This window comes from Electrophorus electricus, chromosome 6 (genome assembly GCF_041902795.1).
Source record: "Electrophorus electricus isolate QZ-2024a chromosome 6, ASM4190279v1, whole genome shotgun sequence".
Lineage (NCBI taxonomy): Eukaryota > Metazoa > Chordata > Actinopteri > Gymnotiformes > Gymnotidae > Electrophorus > Electrophorus electricus.
The window spans coordinates 5,885,956-5,905,006 of NC_137502.1; the positions used below are offsets into that span (position 1 = coordinate 5,885,956).

The 19,051-nt window shown below is 37.1% G+C and overlaps 3 protein-coding genes across 5 annotated transcripts; 2 read left to right on the top strand and 1 right to left on the bottom strand.

Moving 5' to 3' along the window:
* The first annotated feature begins 41 nt into the window (after nucleotides 1-41).
* On the top strand, nucleotides 42-5,660 carry si:dkey-12e7.1 (uncharacterized). 3 transcript variants are annotated; one of them, XM_027003937.3, is made up of 3 exons: nucleotides 737-1,768; nucleotides 2,016-2,147; nucleotides 2,265-5,660. In XM_027003937.3, the coding sequence occupies exons 2-3, from the start codon at nucleotides 2,101-2,103 to the stop codon at nucleotides 3,223-3,225; spliced, it is 1,008 nt and encodes a 335-aa protein (XP_026859738.3). In that variant the 5' UTR covers nucleotides 737-1,768; nucleotides 2,016-2,100; the 3' UTR covers nucleotides 3,226-5,660. The 3 variants fall into 3 exon arrangements, with proteins under 3 accessions (XP_081571547.1, XP_026859738.3, XP_026859737.3); XM_081715421.1 differs by lacking the exon at nucleotides 737-1,768 and adding an exon at nucleotides 42-718 and having other exon boundaries at nucleotides 2,016-5,660; XM_027003936.3 differs by having other exon boundaries at nucleotides 738-1,768; nucleotides 2,016-5,660.
* Nucleotides 5,661-6,690: 1,030 nt separating this feature from the next.
* On the top strand, nucleotides 6,691-14,496 carry anpeplb (alanyl (membrane) aminopeptidase-like b). Its single transcript, XM_027004013.3, has 20 exons — nucleotides 6,691-8,024; nucleotides 8,546-8,682; nucleotides 8,949-9,106; nucleotides 9,447-9,567; nucleotides 9,662-9,816; nucleotides 10,059-10,172; nucleotides 10,340-10,483; nucleotides 10,605-10,670; nucleotides 10,838-10,903; nucleotides 11,057-11,196; nucleotides 11,495-11,574; nucleotides 11,741-11,874; nucleotides 12,071-12,126; nucleotides 12,268-12,415; nucleotides 12,516-12,604; nucleotides 12,690-12,794; nucleotides 13,003-13,170; nucleotides 13,256-13,396; nucleotides 13,701-13,776; nucleotides 14,140-14,496. The coding sequence occupies exons 1-20, from the start codon at nucleotides 7,444-7,446 to the stop codon at nucleotides 14,296-14,298; spliced, it is 2,838 nt and encodes a 945-aa protein (XP_026859814.3). The 5' UTR covers nucleotides 6,691-7,443; the 3' UTR covers nucleotides 14,299-14,496.
* Nucleotides 14,497-14,678: 182 nt separating this feature from the next.
* Nucleotides 14,679-18,155, bottom strand: arpin (actin related protein 2/3 complex inhibitor). The gene is made up of 6 exons (XM_027004012.3): nucleotides 17,993-18,155; nucleotides 17,753-17,828; nucleotides 17,342-17,474; nucleotides 16,000-16,206; nucleotides 15,732-15,895; nucleotides 14,679-15,386 (listed from the first exon to the last, which is right to left on the bottom strand). The coding sequence occupies exons 1-6, from the start codon at nucleotides 18,082-18,084 to the stop codon at nucleotides 15,378-15,380; spliced, it is 681 nt and encodes a 226-aa protein (XP_026859813.2). The 5' UTR covers nucleotides 18,085-18,155; the 3' UTR covers nucleotides 14,679-15,377.
* Between the last annotated feature and the right edge of the window lie 896 nt (nucleotides 18,156-19,051).

Sequence of the window (19,051 nt, forward strand, 5' to 3'; positions counted from 1 at the left end):
AAGCATAAGATAATGTTCACAAAATAAGATCTAATATTATGCCTTTACCGCCTTGTACCTATTTGTTGGACCTATTGTGTATTTATGTAAAAGAAAGGCATCCGAATGACTGTGTATACGGTCATACAAAACATTTTAATTGGTTTTTCATAGGCTAGAGACTAATGGGCAGCTTCTACCACAAAACAAGTTACCTGAAACACAACCTATTCAAGATACACTATAGAATTATTGGTTAGAAGTCTATTATATTATATTATGTCTGAATACTTTAACATTAATTCCCAGAAACACAATTAAGGCTGCACAGCAGAATTAGATCTGACATAAAATTAGCTATTCTAATAAAACAATTTAAGTGCATATATTAGCTTATGCATAATGACATGTGCCAGATCATCTTATAGCTAAAGGAACTCTGCATCCATCTTGTGCTAATAAAATCTAAGGCTTCACAAAAATATGAAAATGTCCTTTTCAGACTCACACAAATTTCTGTGATTGCAAGATTAACTATATTTCTACACTACCTTTCTACAGTGCATGTACAGCATTCATCAGATCTGCATGCAAAAATAAGAATAGCACAGACTGTCTCTTGTAAGCAACTGGTTGTGTGTGCTTCCAGAGTCAGGGTACTACCACCCGCTGTACTGAAGCCTTGTACAGATCACGCTACTATATCATGCGCTTCTTTACTATATCATGCAAGACCGATGTGAGTCACATTCAGTTTGTTGTTTAACAAATATAAAGAAATACTGGGTTATGCACACAATTTTCTTATTTGCACTGTGGGCAATATAAATTGCATTCTCACCAAATCCCAAATTCTTTTATAATTCTAGCCCCAGTGTTTAATCCTTAAACTGAAACAAGAGTATTTCGACCATCAGCTGGTTGTGCTTTTTGCTGGTGATACACAAATAAAAGCGGCATCAAGGGCTGCGTGAACTGGAGAACCAATTCAGCAATAAGACAACCAATTAATTTGGAGACATGTGATGTACAGTAAGGCCATAGAAATGCTTGCCTAACAACATAAAATGCACGCTATAGACTCAAGATATGAATGCACTTTGTTCGGTTGTCAAAGCCCATTGTAGGTTAAAATCCCTGGCACCTTAATGTTTTATTCGTGAATAAACAACAACGAAAAATTAATATAAGTCTGAAAAGTAGCAATAAACCAGTTATCCCGCATTTACAATTATTAAAATGTTGCTTTTGATTACCGCCTACGTCTACGTTATCGCCGTTATTGCCTCTATCACTTAAGGTTGGACCGCGCATGTCGATGACGTCATCGCGCTATAAAGCACAACAAGAGTAGAGGGCGTCGGGACACTTTAACACGGCTAACGTTAGCGAATGGTTTACTGTCATAACCGGTTTCTGTTAGTTTTCGTTCGTGGCTGAAATGAGCAAGCCCGGCACAACAATTTAAAGTGCTGCTTATTCTCGTCTAAGAGATTACCCACCATTGAACTGTGTCTCGATTGTTTAGTTAACTAGTTAGGTAGCTAGGTTAGCTTTTGCTTGTTATTTATCCAGTTAGCTAGCGTTAGCTGGCCAAGGGGAATTAAGTTGCACAGCTCAGATATATAGCGTTAGTTGTAATCATACTGCTAGCGAGCTAACTTGCTATAGTAAGTCATTGCACTGTCAACAAACTGGAACGGTGCATTTTGTCCCCCAATTCTTGATCTTTTTCTACAGTAGCTAGCGTTAGCTGGCTAATGTTCCGACAATAAGCCAGTATGCTGAGGTAAGAAGGTTTAACCAGATAGGTTATCAACGTTGCATGCTAGCTTTCCAAGCTAGTTTACCTAGTTACCTGTCACTGAAACCGAGTACTTAAAAGTAATTTCATCCTTTTTAATCGAAAAAGAAATACCATTCCGCGTTTAAACGTATTAAAAAATGTAGTCATGTGCCTTAGTCTTTTTAGTAAGTTTACTCTGAAATGTAGTTAGCTAGCTAGTTAGGTTACGTTGTTTTCTCTTTTGTCTTAGGTGCAACCTAATGAAGATGTCTCGGTGAAAAAATGAAGTAGAGGCATGATCACTGCAGAGCTGTGGAAGTCTACCCTCACTGATCATGCCTCCAAGGAAGAGACCTCTCGTTCCTGTTAGTGCACGAAGGAGGTTAAAAGCCAATGAAGATTACTTTCCTTTCAATTTGCTGCCAGTGGAATGTCAGCTTCATGTGCTTTCATTCCTTAGTGAAGTGGATAAGTGTAACTCTGCACTCGTATGTTCTAGCTGGAGCTGCCTGGTACGATCAGGTAAGCTTTGGAGAGTTGCAGACTATTCCCGTCGTGGGGTTTTCCATCTCGGACAAGAGGGACTGCTTGTATCCAACAGGGAATTTGAGCGCTGGAAGGCCTGGGTTCATCATTATACTCACCATCTCATATCTCGTGGGGCCAGTCTGCTCACGCTCAAAGCAAGTTTTGATTTGGGAGACCAGTGCAATAAGTGGGGAGAGCTCCTATCTCACCTGCTAGAAAATGTCCACTGCAGGGACCTTAGTCATTTAGACTTGAACTGGACATTCACGCTTCTGGAACCCTTGGACCTCCGGCTCAACTCCAGTTCTAGCGCTTATCAGGACAATATCACCAAAATGGACCAAGTCAGTAATTTTCAGGTTCTTTTAGCCAAACTGGCCCAGAGTTGTCCTCGAATCACCAAGATGCGCCTTCACTTTGACTGGTCAGACACGTCAGTTGCTTTAATAACTCAGTTCCAACATCTCCGCATCTTAGAACTTAAATACTTCTGGGTATTTAAAGGCGTAAGCCCGAGCACCTTGCAAACATTGACTAAATCGCTGCCTAACCTTAAGTCCCTTACTCTCCATGTTCTTGTTCCACTTCGGAATCTGGGCATTTCATACACTCTTGAATCTCTTTCCTTAGAATTTCTTGATGTTTCCCCGAGCCGAGGTCTGGTCTTCTCTTGCCTCAAACTGCCTGCTCTGCGAGAGCTGCGGGCCAAAAAGATTGTGCGGGGAATAACTCTGGATCGCCGGACCAGGCTCCGAATCCAGAGTAGATGGCCTTGCTTGTATCAGGTCTTGCGGGAGGGCACACCCAGGCTGCAAGCCCTCAACAACGAACGACTCCTTCCCAATTGGAAAGAACAGAGCTATGGAGAACTTGCCTCCATTCTCCAGCAGTCCTGCTACTGCATTCAGCATCTAGACAGTTGGCTTTGGTGAACAGACTATATATACTTGCAGAAGTCGGGAGGGTAAAAGGCATTCCTGACGCGCGCGCACACACACACACACTCTAGAAACAGCAGGCAAGATTTGGGACCATTTCTTATTGACAACAAGGTACACCACCTAAAAAGAAAGAAACGAAAAATCATCAGGTCATCAGCAAATCTCAAATTCAAGACCAAATCATCTGGGACAGCAGCAGATCTGCCACAAGTCTCAGTTTTGTTTATTGAATGAAAAGGAATAGGCAGCCAAGTTCAGCTGTATGTAAGAGGTGGTTCCCTGTATAACTTATCAGTAAGTGTGGTATATTCTTGTGAGACCGTGCAACTTAATATGAGAATAATGACATTTGAAAAATATGGAAGTGCCTTCATATGAGAACAACACTTTTTCCCCAACCTGAGTTCTGTTTAAAGATGTTGCCAAGTTTCCATAGTTACCAGGTGGCACAAGTTAGAAAAATCAAAGAGAATTTTAAAAATGCATAAAATGACGAAGTCCAGGTCTCAGGAGGGTAAATGTTGGAACTGCAGATCTGTACAATACTGGCAGGGTAAAAGAGAAGTTCAAAGACTATGGAGAATGGGTATTTTCACTCATTATTTTAGCAGTCTAGGTGCCTCCTCAAATATCTGCTGGCGTACCATCAGGGAGAAGCAGTGTATTGTAAATCAGTTTTAAAGAACAGTAAGTGGATTTTTTTTTCTCTTGCTTTCTGAATCAAAATAGTTGGTGGGCTTTTGGTTCTAAATATTACTAATACTGCAGTAGGTTTACCTGTTTGGTAAACTGCAACAATCCCAACCAATAGGATCACTTAAAAAAATGTAAAATTAAAAAAAAAAAAATCCTATCCTACAAAATGTTTTAACATTTCAGACTTTTGTTAAACATTTGTTTTTAAGTGTTGCTTCAGACTTTTGTCTTGAGCTTTTTACATATATAAATTTGCAAGATATATTCATTTGATCATTAAAATTGTGCTTTTAAAAAATGATTTCATCATTTAATTGTGGATAATGCTAAAGAGATGAGACACAGATGAAGGAGTGTGCTCACATTGATGTTGTTTACACGAATTATGCTGTGTAGTGTGACTATGTAAAAAGATTTGACGTGATAACCATGCCAGAGAGGTATATCACTTAGATTAAATCTAAGGTTATTTAGTAACATGGTTTTATGAGAAGTGATGGTAGACATAGACTGCAGATCCAAAGACTAATGTACCAATTAATTCAACTTTTTTGTTTTGTTTTGCCAAAGGAAAAAAAAAATGTTTTTCTACATTTATCTAATGTGTAGAATGTTCCAGCATAAAGAGAACTTCTTGTAGGTGTAATACTTCATACTTATCCATAGAGGTCTCCTCACCCACAGCTTTGTACTGCAATCAGAATTTCTGCCTAATTAGTTGGTTTTAGACCCTTGCCCTTTTTAATGGTCAACAGAACCCATATGATGCAGTGATAATTGAATACTGCATGGAATTGTTTACTGCCAGAATAAATCAGATTTGACTGGACAATGATGTTTCCTATAGTTCTTGCAGCCTTAGTCTGTTCCTGTCAGTAGATATATATATATATATATATATATATATATATATATATATATATATATATATAGATAGATATATATATATATATATATATATATATATATATATATATAGATATAGATATATATTAAAAAATATTTTTTTTTTACTGAATACTTTTGACTTGAGTGCTTATGGCTTGCACAACACTATTTTATTCTGGGATGTTTTCTAATTAAAATACATAATGTGAGTTTTGACATGCATATATTTGCTTCATTTTTTTCAATTTTAAGTTTCTATAACTTTAATTTTTTAACTTTAATGTAATTCTTTAAAATAGCATATGTCCATACAGTATATATAAATGTCTGACTGCAGCAAATAGTCTTGAATGTTACTTTCCTTATAAACAAAGTCCATCAGCATTTCAGTCAAAACCATTTCTGACAGAATCATGTGATATGCTTATTTATCTGAGGTTGTGATATCTATCAATAATAATCTGTGTGCTGTAGCTTACTACTTAGGTTATTCTTTATTATAGAAAATGACATTTTCAGGACATGCGCACACACAAAAGTATGCAAGGTTTCCAGAGAAATGGGATGTTTTGGACAAAGGTCCTTCATCAGCTGTGCAAGCAAAGTGCTTCTGAGGTTCTAGGAAGTGGATCCAGTTTGTATGAATATACATATTTTAAATACTATTTAATATATACATAATTATATCTGTAATATTAATACTTTATTTTTGGTATTCATTTATATTAGTATGTATTTGTATACATATATACACAACTATTCAAAGCAATTATTCAAAGTTTAATAAAATGGAGAAAAATGTCAATTATTTATTAAGAAATAATAAATTGTCACAGATTTCAGCTTCCTTTGTTATCAGTTCACTTTAGAATAATTCACTATAATGTTTTATACAAAATATACCAACATACAAATGTTAATGAGTGGGTCTGTACAGAATATTATGAGAAAAGACCAATAATATAATTTCCTTTCTTTTCATAAACATAGAGAATATATTGTGCATCAGGTACTGGTAGCCAAAAGTATTTTTTTTCTAAATTCAAAAGTATTTCATCTATTGATTCATAAGGTTTGGTCAGCAATTTTTTTGGTAGATTGTCTTTAACTCAGTAAAGTCATAAGATGAGACTAAATGAGGGCAACACCCTCTGGTAGTATGCTAACATTTCCCTTATAAAAACACTCAAGGCAGAAATGCATATGATATATAACACTGGAGCTAAAAATCATGATTGTCTTTAAAGTTATATAAAATAAACTGCTAATCCATTCTCAACCAAAATTGTGCAATTACAGTATTTGTGATCAGGTTACCCTTTGAAAGTTTTGTTAATGCATGAGCATTCTAATAAACTATGGTCCATTGTAGATTTGGAAAAAACTAAAAGATAAGAGAAAATGTACAATGTTTACAATGTTGTTTATATGTTCTCCATTGCATTGTTGAAGAAAGCTGAAACAATCCACACTCTTTTCACTAACTGCTAAATAATAGAATTGTCTTTTTGAAGAATAGGCTGGTATTAGTAAGAGCTATTTTTATATTTTACAATAGTTATAGTTCAGTATGTTTACTACAGTCTTCCTAAGGAGTGAAACTGTTTCATCAGACAAAATATTACTGGAATATATTGAGAGAGAAGCCATTTACAAGAATGAACAGGAAATGTTTTGTTGGTGAACAAAGTACATTGCCAAGCTGAACTTTGTTCATAAACCATAAACGTCGAAATAGCTGCAGTTTGACATGTTATCCCAGGCTCGGTCTTTGTAAAACCAAGTTACCTTTTAGGCATTTTATGCTGCACGTTTCTCCTGCATTTTTGAGGGGACAGGGGTAGAATCAAACTTTCTCCATTCTACTGTAACACATTCGTTTTAAATTACAAATCATTATTATGCATACACGTACCCTAAAGTATGCTTTATTGGTAATTGCTACAGAATGGATTTCTACTTTTCCTTTTTCTCACACAAAGTCAAGAATTTGCAGTACAGGGAGGGGAAAAGCAGCTTAAAATCTCCTCCCCTAAAACTCCTTGCAGAAACACATGCTACCAATTTTACTTGCATGTGTAATAGATCAGCATTAGTGGGACACAAGGGGTGGCCAATGTTAAAGCAAGACTTTGAGAAACACTTTTAAAGAAGAGCACTGGCTTCACTGGTACCAGCACAGCCCCAACCAGCCGGATCACTAATCGTGCAGACTTGGAACAAACTCTTACAAGGCATACGATGGAGTCAAGAGGGGCAACATGTGGAGAGATATAATATTTCATATGTTAATGCTTGTACTCAGGAAAGGCATCTCACAAAACCATTCCAATCTGTTTCTCACAAGCTTTTGCTAGTAGGACGATTATGTTTGGAGGGTAACGCTTCCTCTTGTGAAATCGGATTGGTGGGCTTATGTAAAAACCGATTTCTGATCCAGAGGTGAAAGCAATGGATTAGATTAAATGCAAAGGACTTGTTTACTTGATCATCCAAGGTGGTTAATGTGTAATCCCAGTGAAGGTGGTACTTTTGTGTCTTTGGCCACATACATTTCCTGGATTCACAAGAAGGTTCCTCATTGAGCTTGGAGTCATTCTTCAGGGTTTCTCAGAGGGGACAGACATGGCTAAAGGAGTGTACATCTCTAAAGCACTGGCTATCGCCACTATAGTGCTAACAGTTTCTGCTGTTTGTGGGATTGTATTGATGGTCATTCTGTACCAGATGCAGATAGAAAAGAAGTCACCCGTACGTCCACCAAGTCCTGTTCCTACTACACCTCTTCCAACAGGACCTCCACCAACGCTGAGACTTCCAAAAAATTTGATTCCAGAGAGCTACAAAATCTACATTCAACCGTTCCTTTATACAAAGCTGAATAATGTTACAGAGCAATCTTATTTTTTCAAAGGAAACTCAACAGTGAGGTTGAAGTGTGTGAAAGACACCAGGAGTATTTTTCTTCATGCTGCTTTCCTGTCTGTAACCCATGTTGTAGTGACCCATTCTGACACACAAAAGGAAATAGACTACGAGAGATACCAAGTGCAAAATGAAACAAATTTTTTTGAGATCCTGTTAAAGGATGCGCTTATAGGAAATGGGAGCTATTATAATCTTTTTACTGTATTTGAAGGGGAACTCCATGATGATTTGGCTGGTCTTTACAGTAGCCAATACACTGAGAAGGTGGATGAAGAAAGGTAAATATAATTTGTAATATTTGAATTACACACAGGTCTTCACATATCAGAAGTGTTTTATGCCTATTGTCTGGATTAGATACAACAGATGTGATTAATATTGTGTAAGAAATACAAAGGTTTTTCTTGGTAAAGAGTGCACCAAATTAAGTAAAAGAGTTTTCCCAAATGTTTGTAACAGGCTTGCACTATTCACATTCTGTTATACTAAAGCATAATTGTATAATTCTAATAGTGATAGTAATCATTGTATTATTACTATAATAATACATTTTGGATTTAGACTTAATTATGTTCTCTGCTGAAACAGAGAAGAGTCCCAGCCTAGTCCCAACCCTATTTTATTATCTGCCTTTTCATCCATCCCCATGTCAGTGGTGTCAGGGCATTGATTCTGGATTGCATTTAATTGTCCATTGATAGGTGTGACAAGGAAATATTGTTAGGAATGTTTGGATTTCCTGTCTATGTTTTTGTGAGCATGTGTGTTTACTGTTTTATGTCAATACTTGTCCTAACAGATTCCTCATCGCAAGCCAGATGCAACCCACGGACGCCAGGAGAGTATTTCCATGTTTTGATGAGCCAGATATGAAAGCAGTGTTCAATATCACCGTCATCCATAGAGATGGCACCACAGCCCTATCAAATACCAAAGGTAAGACAATTGTTTATGAAGCCTTCCTTAGTCATCAGCTGATATATTGCTGATAGCCTATTATTTTAGAACAAAAGATCAGTCTTGCTCTGACTTCATTCAGACTTTAATCAGGATTTGATTAGATGTATGATTGCACTTGATAGCCTATCCAATCTGTGAATTTGAGAATATGCTTTAAAAAATAAAAAGAACACACACACACAACACATATTTAAGACAAATATATAAGAATCATCTCAATATCTGTATTTTGTGTTTGACAGGCTATTCTCGATATGTGGAAATGGGAACCGATGAAGACTCATGGATTGCTACTACATTTGACCCGACACCAGTCATGTCAACATATCTCTTGGCTTTCACAGTAACAGTACAAGATTTTGGAAGAAAATCAGATAAACATGACACAAAGGAAATAAAGGTCTGCTACGCATTGTCCTTTAATATCGTTCTGCTTCCTTCCTTCTCACTATTATTATTTGTATTGAGTTTGCTTCAATTTAGATTCATGAATTGCAGATTTATAATTGCAAGAACACCACAACTGATGCTGAATATGCTTAATACATTGTTGTGTATTTATCGCACAAATGTTTGTGTGAGGTTGCCTTAGCTTTTTTTTCTTTTTAACTGACTCCTGGCGAAGAGTTCATACTCACATTTATGTACTGGTATTAACAAACATTTGTATCAGATTTAGACCTGATCTTAATTCAGTTAAGATCTATAGGTTTCACATACCCAATACTTTCTGCTCCGAGATATGGGCACGACCCAAGGCTGTGGCAGCAGGACATGCAAACTACGCAATGGAAATCACTTTGAAGATTTTGGAATATTATGAGAACCTTTTCAAGATGAAATATCAATTAAACAAACTAGGTGGGGAAAAAAAATGCAGAAGTTCTTAAAATATAATGTTGAGTGTCTATTTTTTTAAAGGAATAAGTAAATCATTATCTGTTTATGTCCATAGATCAGATTGCCGTGCCAGATTTCAGTGGTAGTGGTATGGAAAACTGGGGTCTAGTAATGTACCGGGAGTCCGCTCTGCTGTATGAAGAGGGAGTGTCATCTGCCTCCAATAAGGAATTTGTTGCCACTGTTGTAGCTCATGAGCTAGCTCATCAGGTACAGCTATTCACCTTTTATGACCTCATATTTTATTCATATAATTTAACAAAGTTTAACTGCAAACAAGTGTCTGAAGAAGTCTAAGAATTCTACATTTGTTTGATGCATAAAGCATTTCAACCATTCAACCATTCTGACGTCATACGACTTTAGGACATAATAAGTTGAGTGCTCGCTTTAGATTCAGCTTGGCCACCAGTGGAAACCTCCATCCGTGATTCTCTCTGCTATATCACTAGTGGTTTGGAAACCTGGTCACAATGAAATGGTGGAATAACCTTTGGCTCAATGAGGGACTTGCAACATTCCTATCATACTTTGGAGTAAATTACGCTGAGCCAATGTGGAATATAGTAAGTAAAAGAAAATCACTGAGAATGTTTATGTTGCACTGAGGTAAATACTGCCCTGCAATAAAGCATTTGATTAGTTGAGGCTTAGGTGTATCATAAACCTCACTTCAACATAAGCAACAGATCTAAGATCTTACAAATGTGGCATTTACCTGTTTGTTTTCCAGAAAGATCTAATTATTCTGAAGGAAATCCGTGTTGCCATGGAGGTAGACTGCCTGAACTCTTCACACCCCCTCAGTTTACCAGAGTCTGAAGTCGAGGATCCTGATGACATCGCAGAGCTCTTTGACGGCATTACCTACAGCAAGGTTAGCTTGATGTCACCTTGCAGCCCATCAGTTTTGAGAGTTAATAGATGTTTATATTTATTACAAAGCCAAGATCTTTTCTTTGGGCCCTGATGAGGAAATCCCCCTGTGCTCTCAATAGGGTGCAGCTGTGCTAAGAATGCTGTATGCTTACATTGAAGAGAAAGCCTTTATGGAAGGCCTTAGGGTGAGTGGAATAGTGCTGATAGAGTAAGCATGGCTTACTCTTACCAACATCATTCTATGAAAACTTAAATGATTGGTTCATATAATTTTTGATAGTACGCATTTTGCACCCTTACCTGCAATATAAGATACATATTGATATTCTGTCATATGAATCCAACATTTTAGAAATATCTCACCAAGTTTCAATACAAGAACGTTGAATATGAAGACCTGTGGAAATGCTTTCAAGAGGTAAACTTGTGCATAGCTATAGACATGTTATTATAGCTTGAAACATACCAAATACACAATGAGGGAGTATCTGAAAGAATGATATATGGTGATAAAGGGCATGACAGATATAATCAGCATATGATAAGGCAGAGTATTCTCCTTCCTTATCAGGACACCAATACCCATAAGGATGTAGTGGGTATAATGAAGACATGGACCGAGCAACCAGGCTATCCAGTGATCACAATTAACACCAGTACTGGGATGATTGCTCAGGAGCAGTTCCTTATAAACCGAGGAGAAGACCAAGGGTGAGCTATAAACCAAACATTAGATCTGAGAGAAAGAAGGTACTTGAGCATTTAAGCAAAGAAATTGCTGACTTTCACCATGGGAAATCAAAAGTGAAACTTTTTGTTCCTTTTGAATACTTCTTGAGCCACTTTAAAGTCTTTCTCATGTAAAACATTTTAATTGTATAGTTGATTTTGATTATAAACAAAGACAAGGCCTTGTGAACTTTGAGTTTGAAAATCATTCTCTTGTTTTTCACTAAATTCACCTTGTGATTTATTAAATGTCTTTGCTGTTCTTCTGTGACTTCCACAGGCTTGAATGGAAGGTTCCAATCAAATTTATAAAAAGAGATTCTGAGATTCAGGAGGATTTATTGAAAGAAAAAGGACCAAGTAAGAAACAAACAAACCTTCAACCCCACTATAATGTCCAACCTCTCATTATGGTCTTTGCAAATGGAGTCAATCAAATTGTTATAGCAGTTAGAAAAATGTGTTGCCAATGTAAAAAGGTTTTAGCATGGTGTGGCACTGTTATCTATTTGCTCAATCCCCTTAGTCAGAGTACCCGCTTACGAAATTAAAGATGATGCATGGCTACTGGCCAATGTGAACTGCACCGGTTATTACAGAGTGAACTATGATGAACAGAACTGGAATAAACTGATTCATCAACTGGAGAGTAATCATCCTGTAAGTAATTTTTAACACTGTTATATCAGATCGGCCAAATAACAAGATAAGTTTAATTTCTTTGCAGAGATTGCAAGAGTTACAGAGATAAATCTGTGTTTAAGTTGAGTCTGGTTAATTACAATGAATACAATGTATTAAAGTTGACACAATAATTTTAAATTCATCTTACATTGTGGTTTTCCTTTTTTCATAGGCTATCCCTCTCATCAGCCGGGGCCAACTAATCGATGATGCATTTAATCTTGCTAGGTAGATTAATCTTTATTTATTCCTTCTAATAATAATTAATAATAAACAATATGCTATATTGCTTTTTGCATAGGTCATATCATTTTTAGCAGTCACATATTTCAAGGTACCAGGAAACCCATGACATCCTCTCTTCTAAAGGGCCAAATACATCAATGTTACTCTGGCACTGACTACCACCAAATATTTGATCAATGAGACTGACTATGTCCCATGGGAGTCAGCTCTTAATAACCTGCGCTACTTCATGCTCATGTTCGATCGTTCAGAGGTCTATGGCCCCATGCAGGTAAATGACATCAGACAGAGGCCCCACAGACACAGCGAAACTGCATGTGTGTGTGTGAGAAAGGCCTGCTTTACTATTTAATCTATTGTCCTGTGTACAGAAATACTTACATAAGCAAATTGCTCCACTGTACGAGTACTTTAAAAAGTACACCGACAACATGACTGTTCCGTTGGATCTTGCTGATCAGTAAGCATATATTTAGTTCATTTGATGATCCTATAACATATTAGATGCCTTTTTATTTGGTTTCATATTTTAATTCTCATTCCAGGTACAACCAGATAAATGCCATCTCAGTGGCATGCAGCAACGGTGTTCTTGAGTGCACAGCAATGGCCAGAAGTCTTTTCAATGAGTGGAAAAATGGCACCGATCGGTAAATTCATTTTGTTTATTACATTATAATAGCACTGATGTTTGAACTTTTGAGATTAAATCATTCTAGTATGAAATAAGGGCAAATTAGTTACAATAAATGAATGTATTAATGAGGAATTAACACAAACATGTTTAGGTAAAGTTGAGAAGGTATTCCTTATGGCACTTGAATTTTCTCAGCAATTGAATTTTCTGTTCCAACATAGCATCCCACCTAACTTAAAGTCCACCATCTACTGCAATGCCATTGCAGCCGGAGATGAGCATGACTGGGATTTTGCATGGGAAAAATATGATACTGCCACAATTGCCACAATGAAAGACGATCTTAGATACGGACTCTCCTGCACCAAAAAAATCTGGCTCTTAAACAGGTAGAAACATCATAGATGATAGCTCTTCAGCATTGTCATAGCAGCCTCCAATCTCTGTCACAATCACACTCATCTCCCCATCCAGATACCTTGGGTACACACTGGACCATAATAAGATAAGGAAGATGGATGCAGCCTCTACCATAACCTACATTGCCAAGAATGTAGCAGGACAGGCACTGGCTTGGGATTTCATCAGGGCCCACTGGACCTACATAAGCCAAGAGTGAGTTGTTTCATTATTAGAATTACACTGCTGAATGACACATGAGCATGTAACCAGGCAATCAAATGATGTCCATGAGGACAAAGACTCCAGGGCTAGGCCATTTATCGTCACTTCTCCAAGATTCACAGTGAAGTCATGAGCTATATAATGGTACTAAAAATCAGGAGCAATTCAGGGATCAAAGGTTGAGCTCTGAAGTTAATGATGAGCTCTAAAGGCTGTGTATTATTTGTCTCTTGGTAACTAGCAATATATTACACATTCTGAACAGACATGCCTTTTTCTCATTTCCTTGAAACAGGTATGGGATCATGTTTGATGACAGTTTAATTGATGAAGTCACACAGAGGTTCTCCACAGACTTTGAGCTCCAACAGGTGAGTTCTCATATGCTCTTAAAAACTTCCCAACCAGGCACAAGCTTGTGAGCCCTGAATGCTCTTTCCCAAGCTTCCCTTAGTGTAGGGCTAGGTTTAAACGTGAGGCTGAGGGCAACTAATTAAACTAGGGGAATCCAGTGTGCTTCTGCTTGGTTGGAATAAAAGCCCCCTGCTACACCAGTGCACTGTGGATTTCCTACCCCTGGTTCAGTGGTTTGTATACAACGGCACATCTGCTTAGTGGCTGATAATTTAGACGGCAAAAGTGAGAGATGTTCAGACATCTTATACTCTAGTGACATTGTTTCTGCTACAGCACATTTTGAGTTCACCCACACATCTCTAATTGTCTCCGTCTAGCTGAGGGATTTCCAACAAGTGTGCAGTGAAGATGGGTCATGTGTAGCCAAGCGAGCTTTGGAGCAGGTCATCGAGAGGACCGAGGCCAACATTAAGTGGGTGAAGGAGAATAAACAGACCGTGCTGAACTGGTTTGTAGAACAGTCCAAGGTGCTGTGAGTGCAAGCGGATCTGCAAAGCCCTTGTAAGTGCACAGTAGAACCAGTGCAATGAAAACCAGATGTTGAATCATGGAACGGTGATGAAGACAAAGTGCTCTTTTGCAATATTTGGTGTGCATTTTATCTCAACAAAAAGACTCCGTTTTATATGAAACTATTATGTTGAATGTGAGGGAACATGCATGTCTAACATGACTGCACAGTAATGGAAGACCCAGCTCCTTATATTATTATTAAATTAAATGTGTTGTATTCTTTATCAGTAGACAACTTGAGTATTTTCATATTAAAAAAAAATGTTCATAATGTAACATTTTAAATAATTTAAAAACAACTAGACACATAAATAAATTATTTTAATAAAAAGGAACCACATAATTACAGTTGGCAGATATGCTTTAATATGAAATAACAATTAAATGTATGTGACTCTTGAAAATGTATGTGCCTGTGAAACATTTGAATTCATTTTTATTGGGTTTCTTTTTTGGACAAGCAAACTCATGTATATTACATAAACTTGATATTGTTTATGTAAATGAAATTATATCCAAAAATGCCTCTTACTTGGTAATATTAAGTACTTTTTAAAATACATTGCAATCTAGTATTTTATAAATATAGAAACCTATATAAAGGAATATATATTATGTAAAAAACCTTTTTTTAAAAATATTCAGTTATGAACATTTTATGTATAGACAATCAAAAATGTCAGAAAAAAAGAATAAAGTTACTAAAGTTTGAAAGTGAAATATTCTCCTTTAAAATTAAAATAGGATTACAAAGATTATGATTGTCTTTAAATCAATTAATACAATTATTATTTAAAACACTTATTGCAGTGAGAATAGAATTGTTCCGTACTCTGTTATGTCATAATGTCTTCAAACATTATAAAAGGTGCTGATAAAACAAATATAATTTTATTTATGAATCCCAGCCTAAAGACATTAATGAATAATAAAAAAAATATCATAAATATCAGAAGGTAACGTAATTCATATCATCAACTTCTATATGATGTGTGTACATATATCTTGGAAACAGTGGCTTGCTTTGGTTTCAGTGAACCAGTCAGTCATCCTGAAAACAAGGATACAACACACTGAGATGTTTCAAATGTTCCATACAGATAAGATAAACTAAAATACATGTCCTCTAATCACATTACCCATAGTGCACTGTCCTTAACAAGAAAAGAGGAACATGAGCACCTAAACAGAGGGCTTTCAGTGTACTGCATTAAGTATCAGTACCATGTGGGTTTTTTTGGGGGGGTGGGAATGCATTCTTCACTTAGTTTATAACACCAATGTTATGTCTACCTCACTAAGTAATATGTCACATTCCTGATTTAAAAGACCCAAGCACCCCCCAAAGGAGAAAGTCCAAACAGGACAAATATTGTTCAGGATGTAAGTATCTTACCCACTCTTCATCCTCAGCCCCTTCACCCTGTGCTGCTGGCTTTGCTTTACTATGTGTGTCTGCTTTGTTGGCCATTATTTTGTCAGTCCACGATGCCCCTGTCTTCTCATCTCCCGCAAAGCTGCATTTTGTCACTGTGCCGGCATCCAATTTAGCAAAGGAAACTAAAAAAAAAAGGAAAGAAAGGGGAGAAAAGGTCATGCAATGAATAGTGTTTTATATCAAGTGAGCTTCCACCCATTTACAGCTGTATGAAGGTTGCACTTACAGATGAAGGGACCATCTCCTTTGGTCTTCAGACGGATATCCTGGCCCATCTCCAGCTCTGTCTTCTCCATCTCAGACTCTGGAACCCAGAACGCGAAGGCTTGCTGGGGGCAGAGCTTCTCTGTCATCCTGAGCAGCTCCTTCTTATTCACTATGTCTTTCAGTTGGTCCACAGTAAGACGATCCGACTCGCCCTTAGCCTCCAATTCTACGTGGTTAGCACATGTACAGTAATAGTCAAAAGTCTGAACACACCAACTCTTTGTCCATTTTTAATATTTTCCACATTTTAGAAAAACCATAACAATATCAAAACAATGAAATTACACATAAATTATTATGCTTTGTTAAACAAATATTGACTCTCTTATATTTCAGATTCTTTGAAGGTTTCCACTCTTTGATTATGGCTTTTCATACTCTTGGAGTTTTCTAAACCATTTTATATCGTTGGAAATCAATTCATATACAGCCTGTCAACTTCACTATTTATATTTCTCAGAATTTAAGCATAAACCATTAGAATAAAAAGCCATTAAGACAATGAAAAACATACTTGCAGTCAGATGTGTTAAAACCTTTGACTGGTACTGCACATAAATAAACTTGTGAAGCAGTTTAACTGTCTGGGCAACTACTTTCTTTATCTAGGGATTATCGGATGCAAAGGTTTATTGGTTTAGAAAGCTCACAGAGTTGTATTTGACAAATTCTTGGTCCTGACCTAAAGAACACCAGGCAGTGAGAAACCACAATATTGTAAAGACAGCAGATAAGTGAAAAAACACACATTTTCCAAGCTAGTCTTGTGTACTATTGTTTGAAGAAACTGCCACAATATAATTATCCATCCATCCTCAGAAAGGGATATTTCATAAACAAATTAGTCACTTTCTTGTAGGGAACCAAAATCTTATTTTTCAGACAGCTGTTAATATAAAAAAATGCCAGTCACAGAAAATTAATATCTGAATAGCCTCAATGCATCTCAAAGGTGAGAAAAAGCAAATAGTTAATAGTTGTAATATGTAATTGTTGTAATAGTAATAGATGTAACAACACGTGTGTACAGTGACTTTAGCAGTTGCTAAGTCAGAATTAAATTATGACCACTGATTCACATATAAAATCCTTTAGTGTGCAGCAAAGTTGTTGTTTTAAGCAGAAACTGGCACTGGTAATCTATTAATCTGAGAATAACACGGAGGTCAGGTAATAGAAATCAGATCTAACAGACAAGATGACTAAAAATGTACAAATAGACCGCAGGCTATATAATATGTAACACTGAAAATTAACCAGCTCCCTGTAATACTTTATATGAATGCAAGAGAAATACTTACTGTACGATGACATAAGATAACCAGTATTGACCTTCTTGGTTTCACTGAAATTCGGCTCTATCTCGTTGCCCTTGGAATTATATTTCCTGCAGTGGATTCGATTGGGCTTGATGTACAAAACATTATAACGTTCCTGCAACAGACATGCATTCATGAATACTAAAATAAGTACAACCAAAAAGTCACTAAAACTAAACTCTTTTTGTTGACGCTTTGTAAATAAATTATGGTTATTACGTTTTCCCAATTCTGACTAACAATGTAAAAAAAAAAAAAACCTCAACCAGGCTAAATAATGGTATTATTATGGCGCAAGTAAAGCAAATACATTTTAAATTAAGCATTAAACAACAACAACAACATAGGCTATGTATTCGTGGAGTTTGTAGGCCAACTACAGCTTTTCCTTACCTTTCTGTTGTTGATGTCTGTGACTGCATGGCGTGACACATCAACAAACGTCCCTTCTAAAATTAGGCCAAGGCCTCTGAAACATATGGTTAATAAAATTAATTTCGTTGTAGAGCAAGACATTTTGTTTGCAATGCTTTTTTTTTTTCATTTTTTTCGTATGCCAGCCTCGTCTCGAATGCACATTTGGTAAGGATCGATGCAATCTGCCAACATTTGGGCAACACCTAAAATAATTACCTCTGATATGAAGACGGATCCCAGAGAAAAGGCAACTTTTCGTTGTGAACTGGTTTATTGTGTAACGCTGTGTTGTCATAAATCCGACTCATTTTAAAGTTCAGATTTGTCTTCTCCGAAAACCTTTTTCCGACTTCCTGGTTTGACGTAATAAAGCAAAGACTCGCGTGCGGAGCTGACGTGATAAAATCGCTTGAAGATCAGTAGCTCATTCTGAGCAGCACGCCGTAAAATCTGCGGTGTTGTGTGTTTTTAAAAAGTAAAGTTACCAGAAAACGCCCTTTATTTCTAATTTCTTAGACTGTTTTACTTTAGGAAACCTTTTGATTTGGCTACTTGTTAGCAAGCAAAGTACAAATAACAGTAATATGGAGTTTGTTTATAAATGGTATTGTAGCGTTGGCGATGAAGAAGGACCAGTAAACGTTATTCTTTCAAATGAAAATGCTGCTTTATTTAAAAAAAAACAAAAAAACAAAAAACCCCAACAACAACAACAAAAAACCCCAGCAACAGGAGCCCCAGTCCTGTTTCAGTCCCATGGTGCAACAGTGCCTCCTTGGAAAACAAGCAGACTTCTGTATGGTGGAGCTGCATGTCAGAAGGACCAGGGGAAGGTGGCAGTCCCAGTTATGCGGAGTTGAGCTACTCCACAAGTAGTATAATTCCTCTGGACGCCCTGTTGTTTGCAGACCTCAGCCTTGTCTGTCGACTCAGAGTTGCACCCCTGCTTGCTGTAGACCTCTGGCAAGAAATCCTTCACCAGCCACCAGCCATGCTCTGCCTCAAGTATGCACCAAGCTGCTTGGTGAAACAATCCACGGCCACAAATGACATACAGGTTCCCAGCATCAGTGGTGGGAAAGGGGGCCGGGACTTCCATTGGTGACCTTCTCCATCAGTGTGATGGAATGGTGAGGCTGAATCAGGGCGTGTGATTGCTGCGGAAGTCCCTTCTTTTCTGTGCACTATAGCAGCGGTGCATAATTAGCTCCATGGCCAGTAGAATCGTCTTGCGTATCCCAAAGTACCACACACTGGCTGGCCCGTAGACTGCAC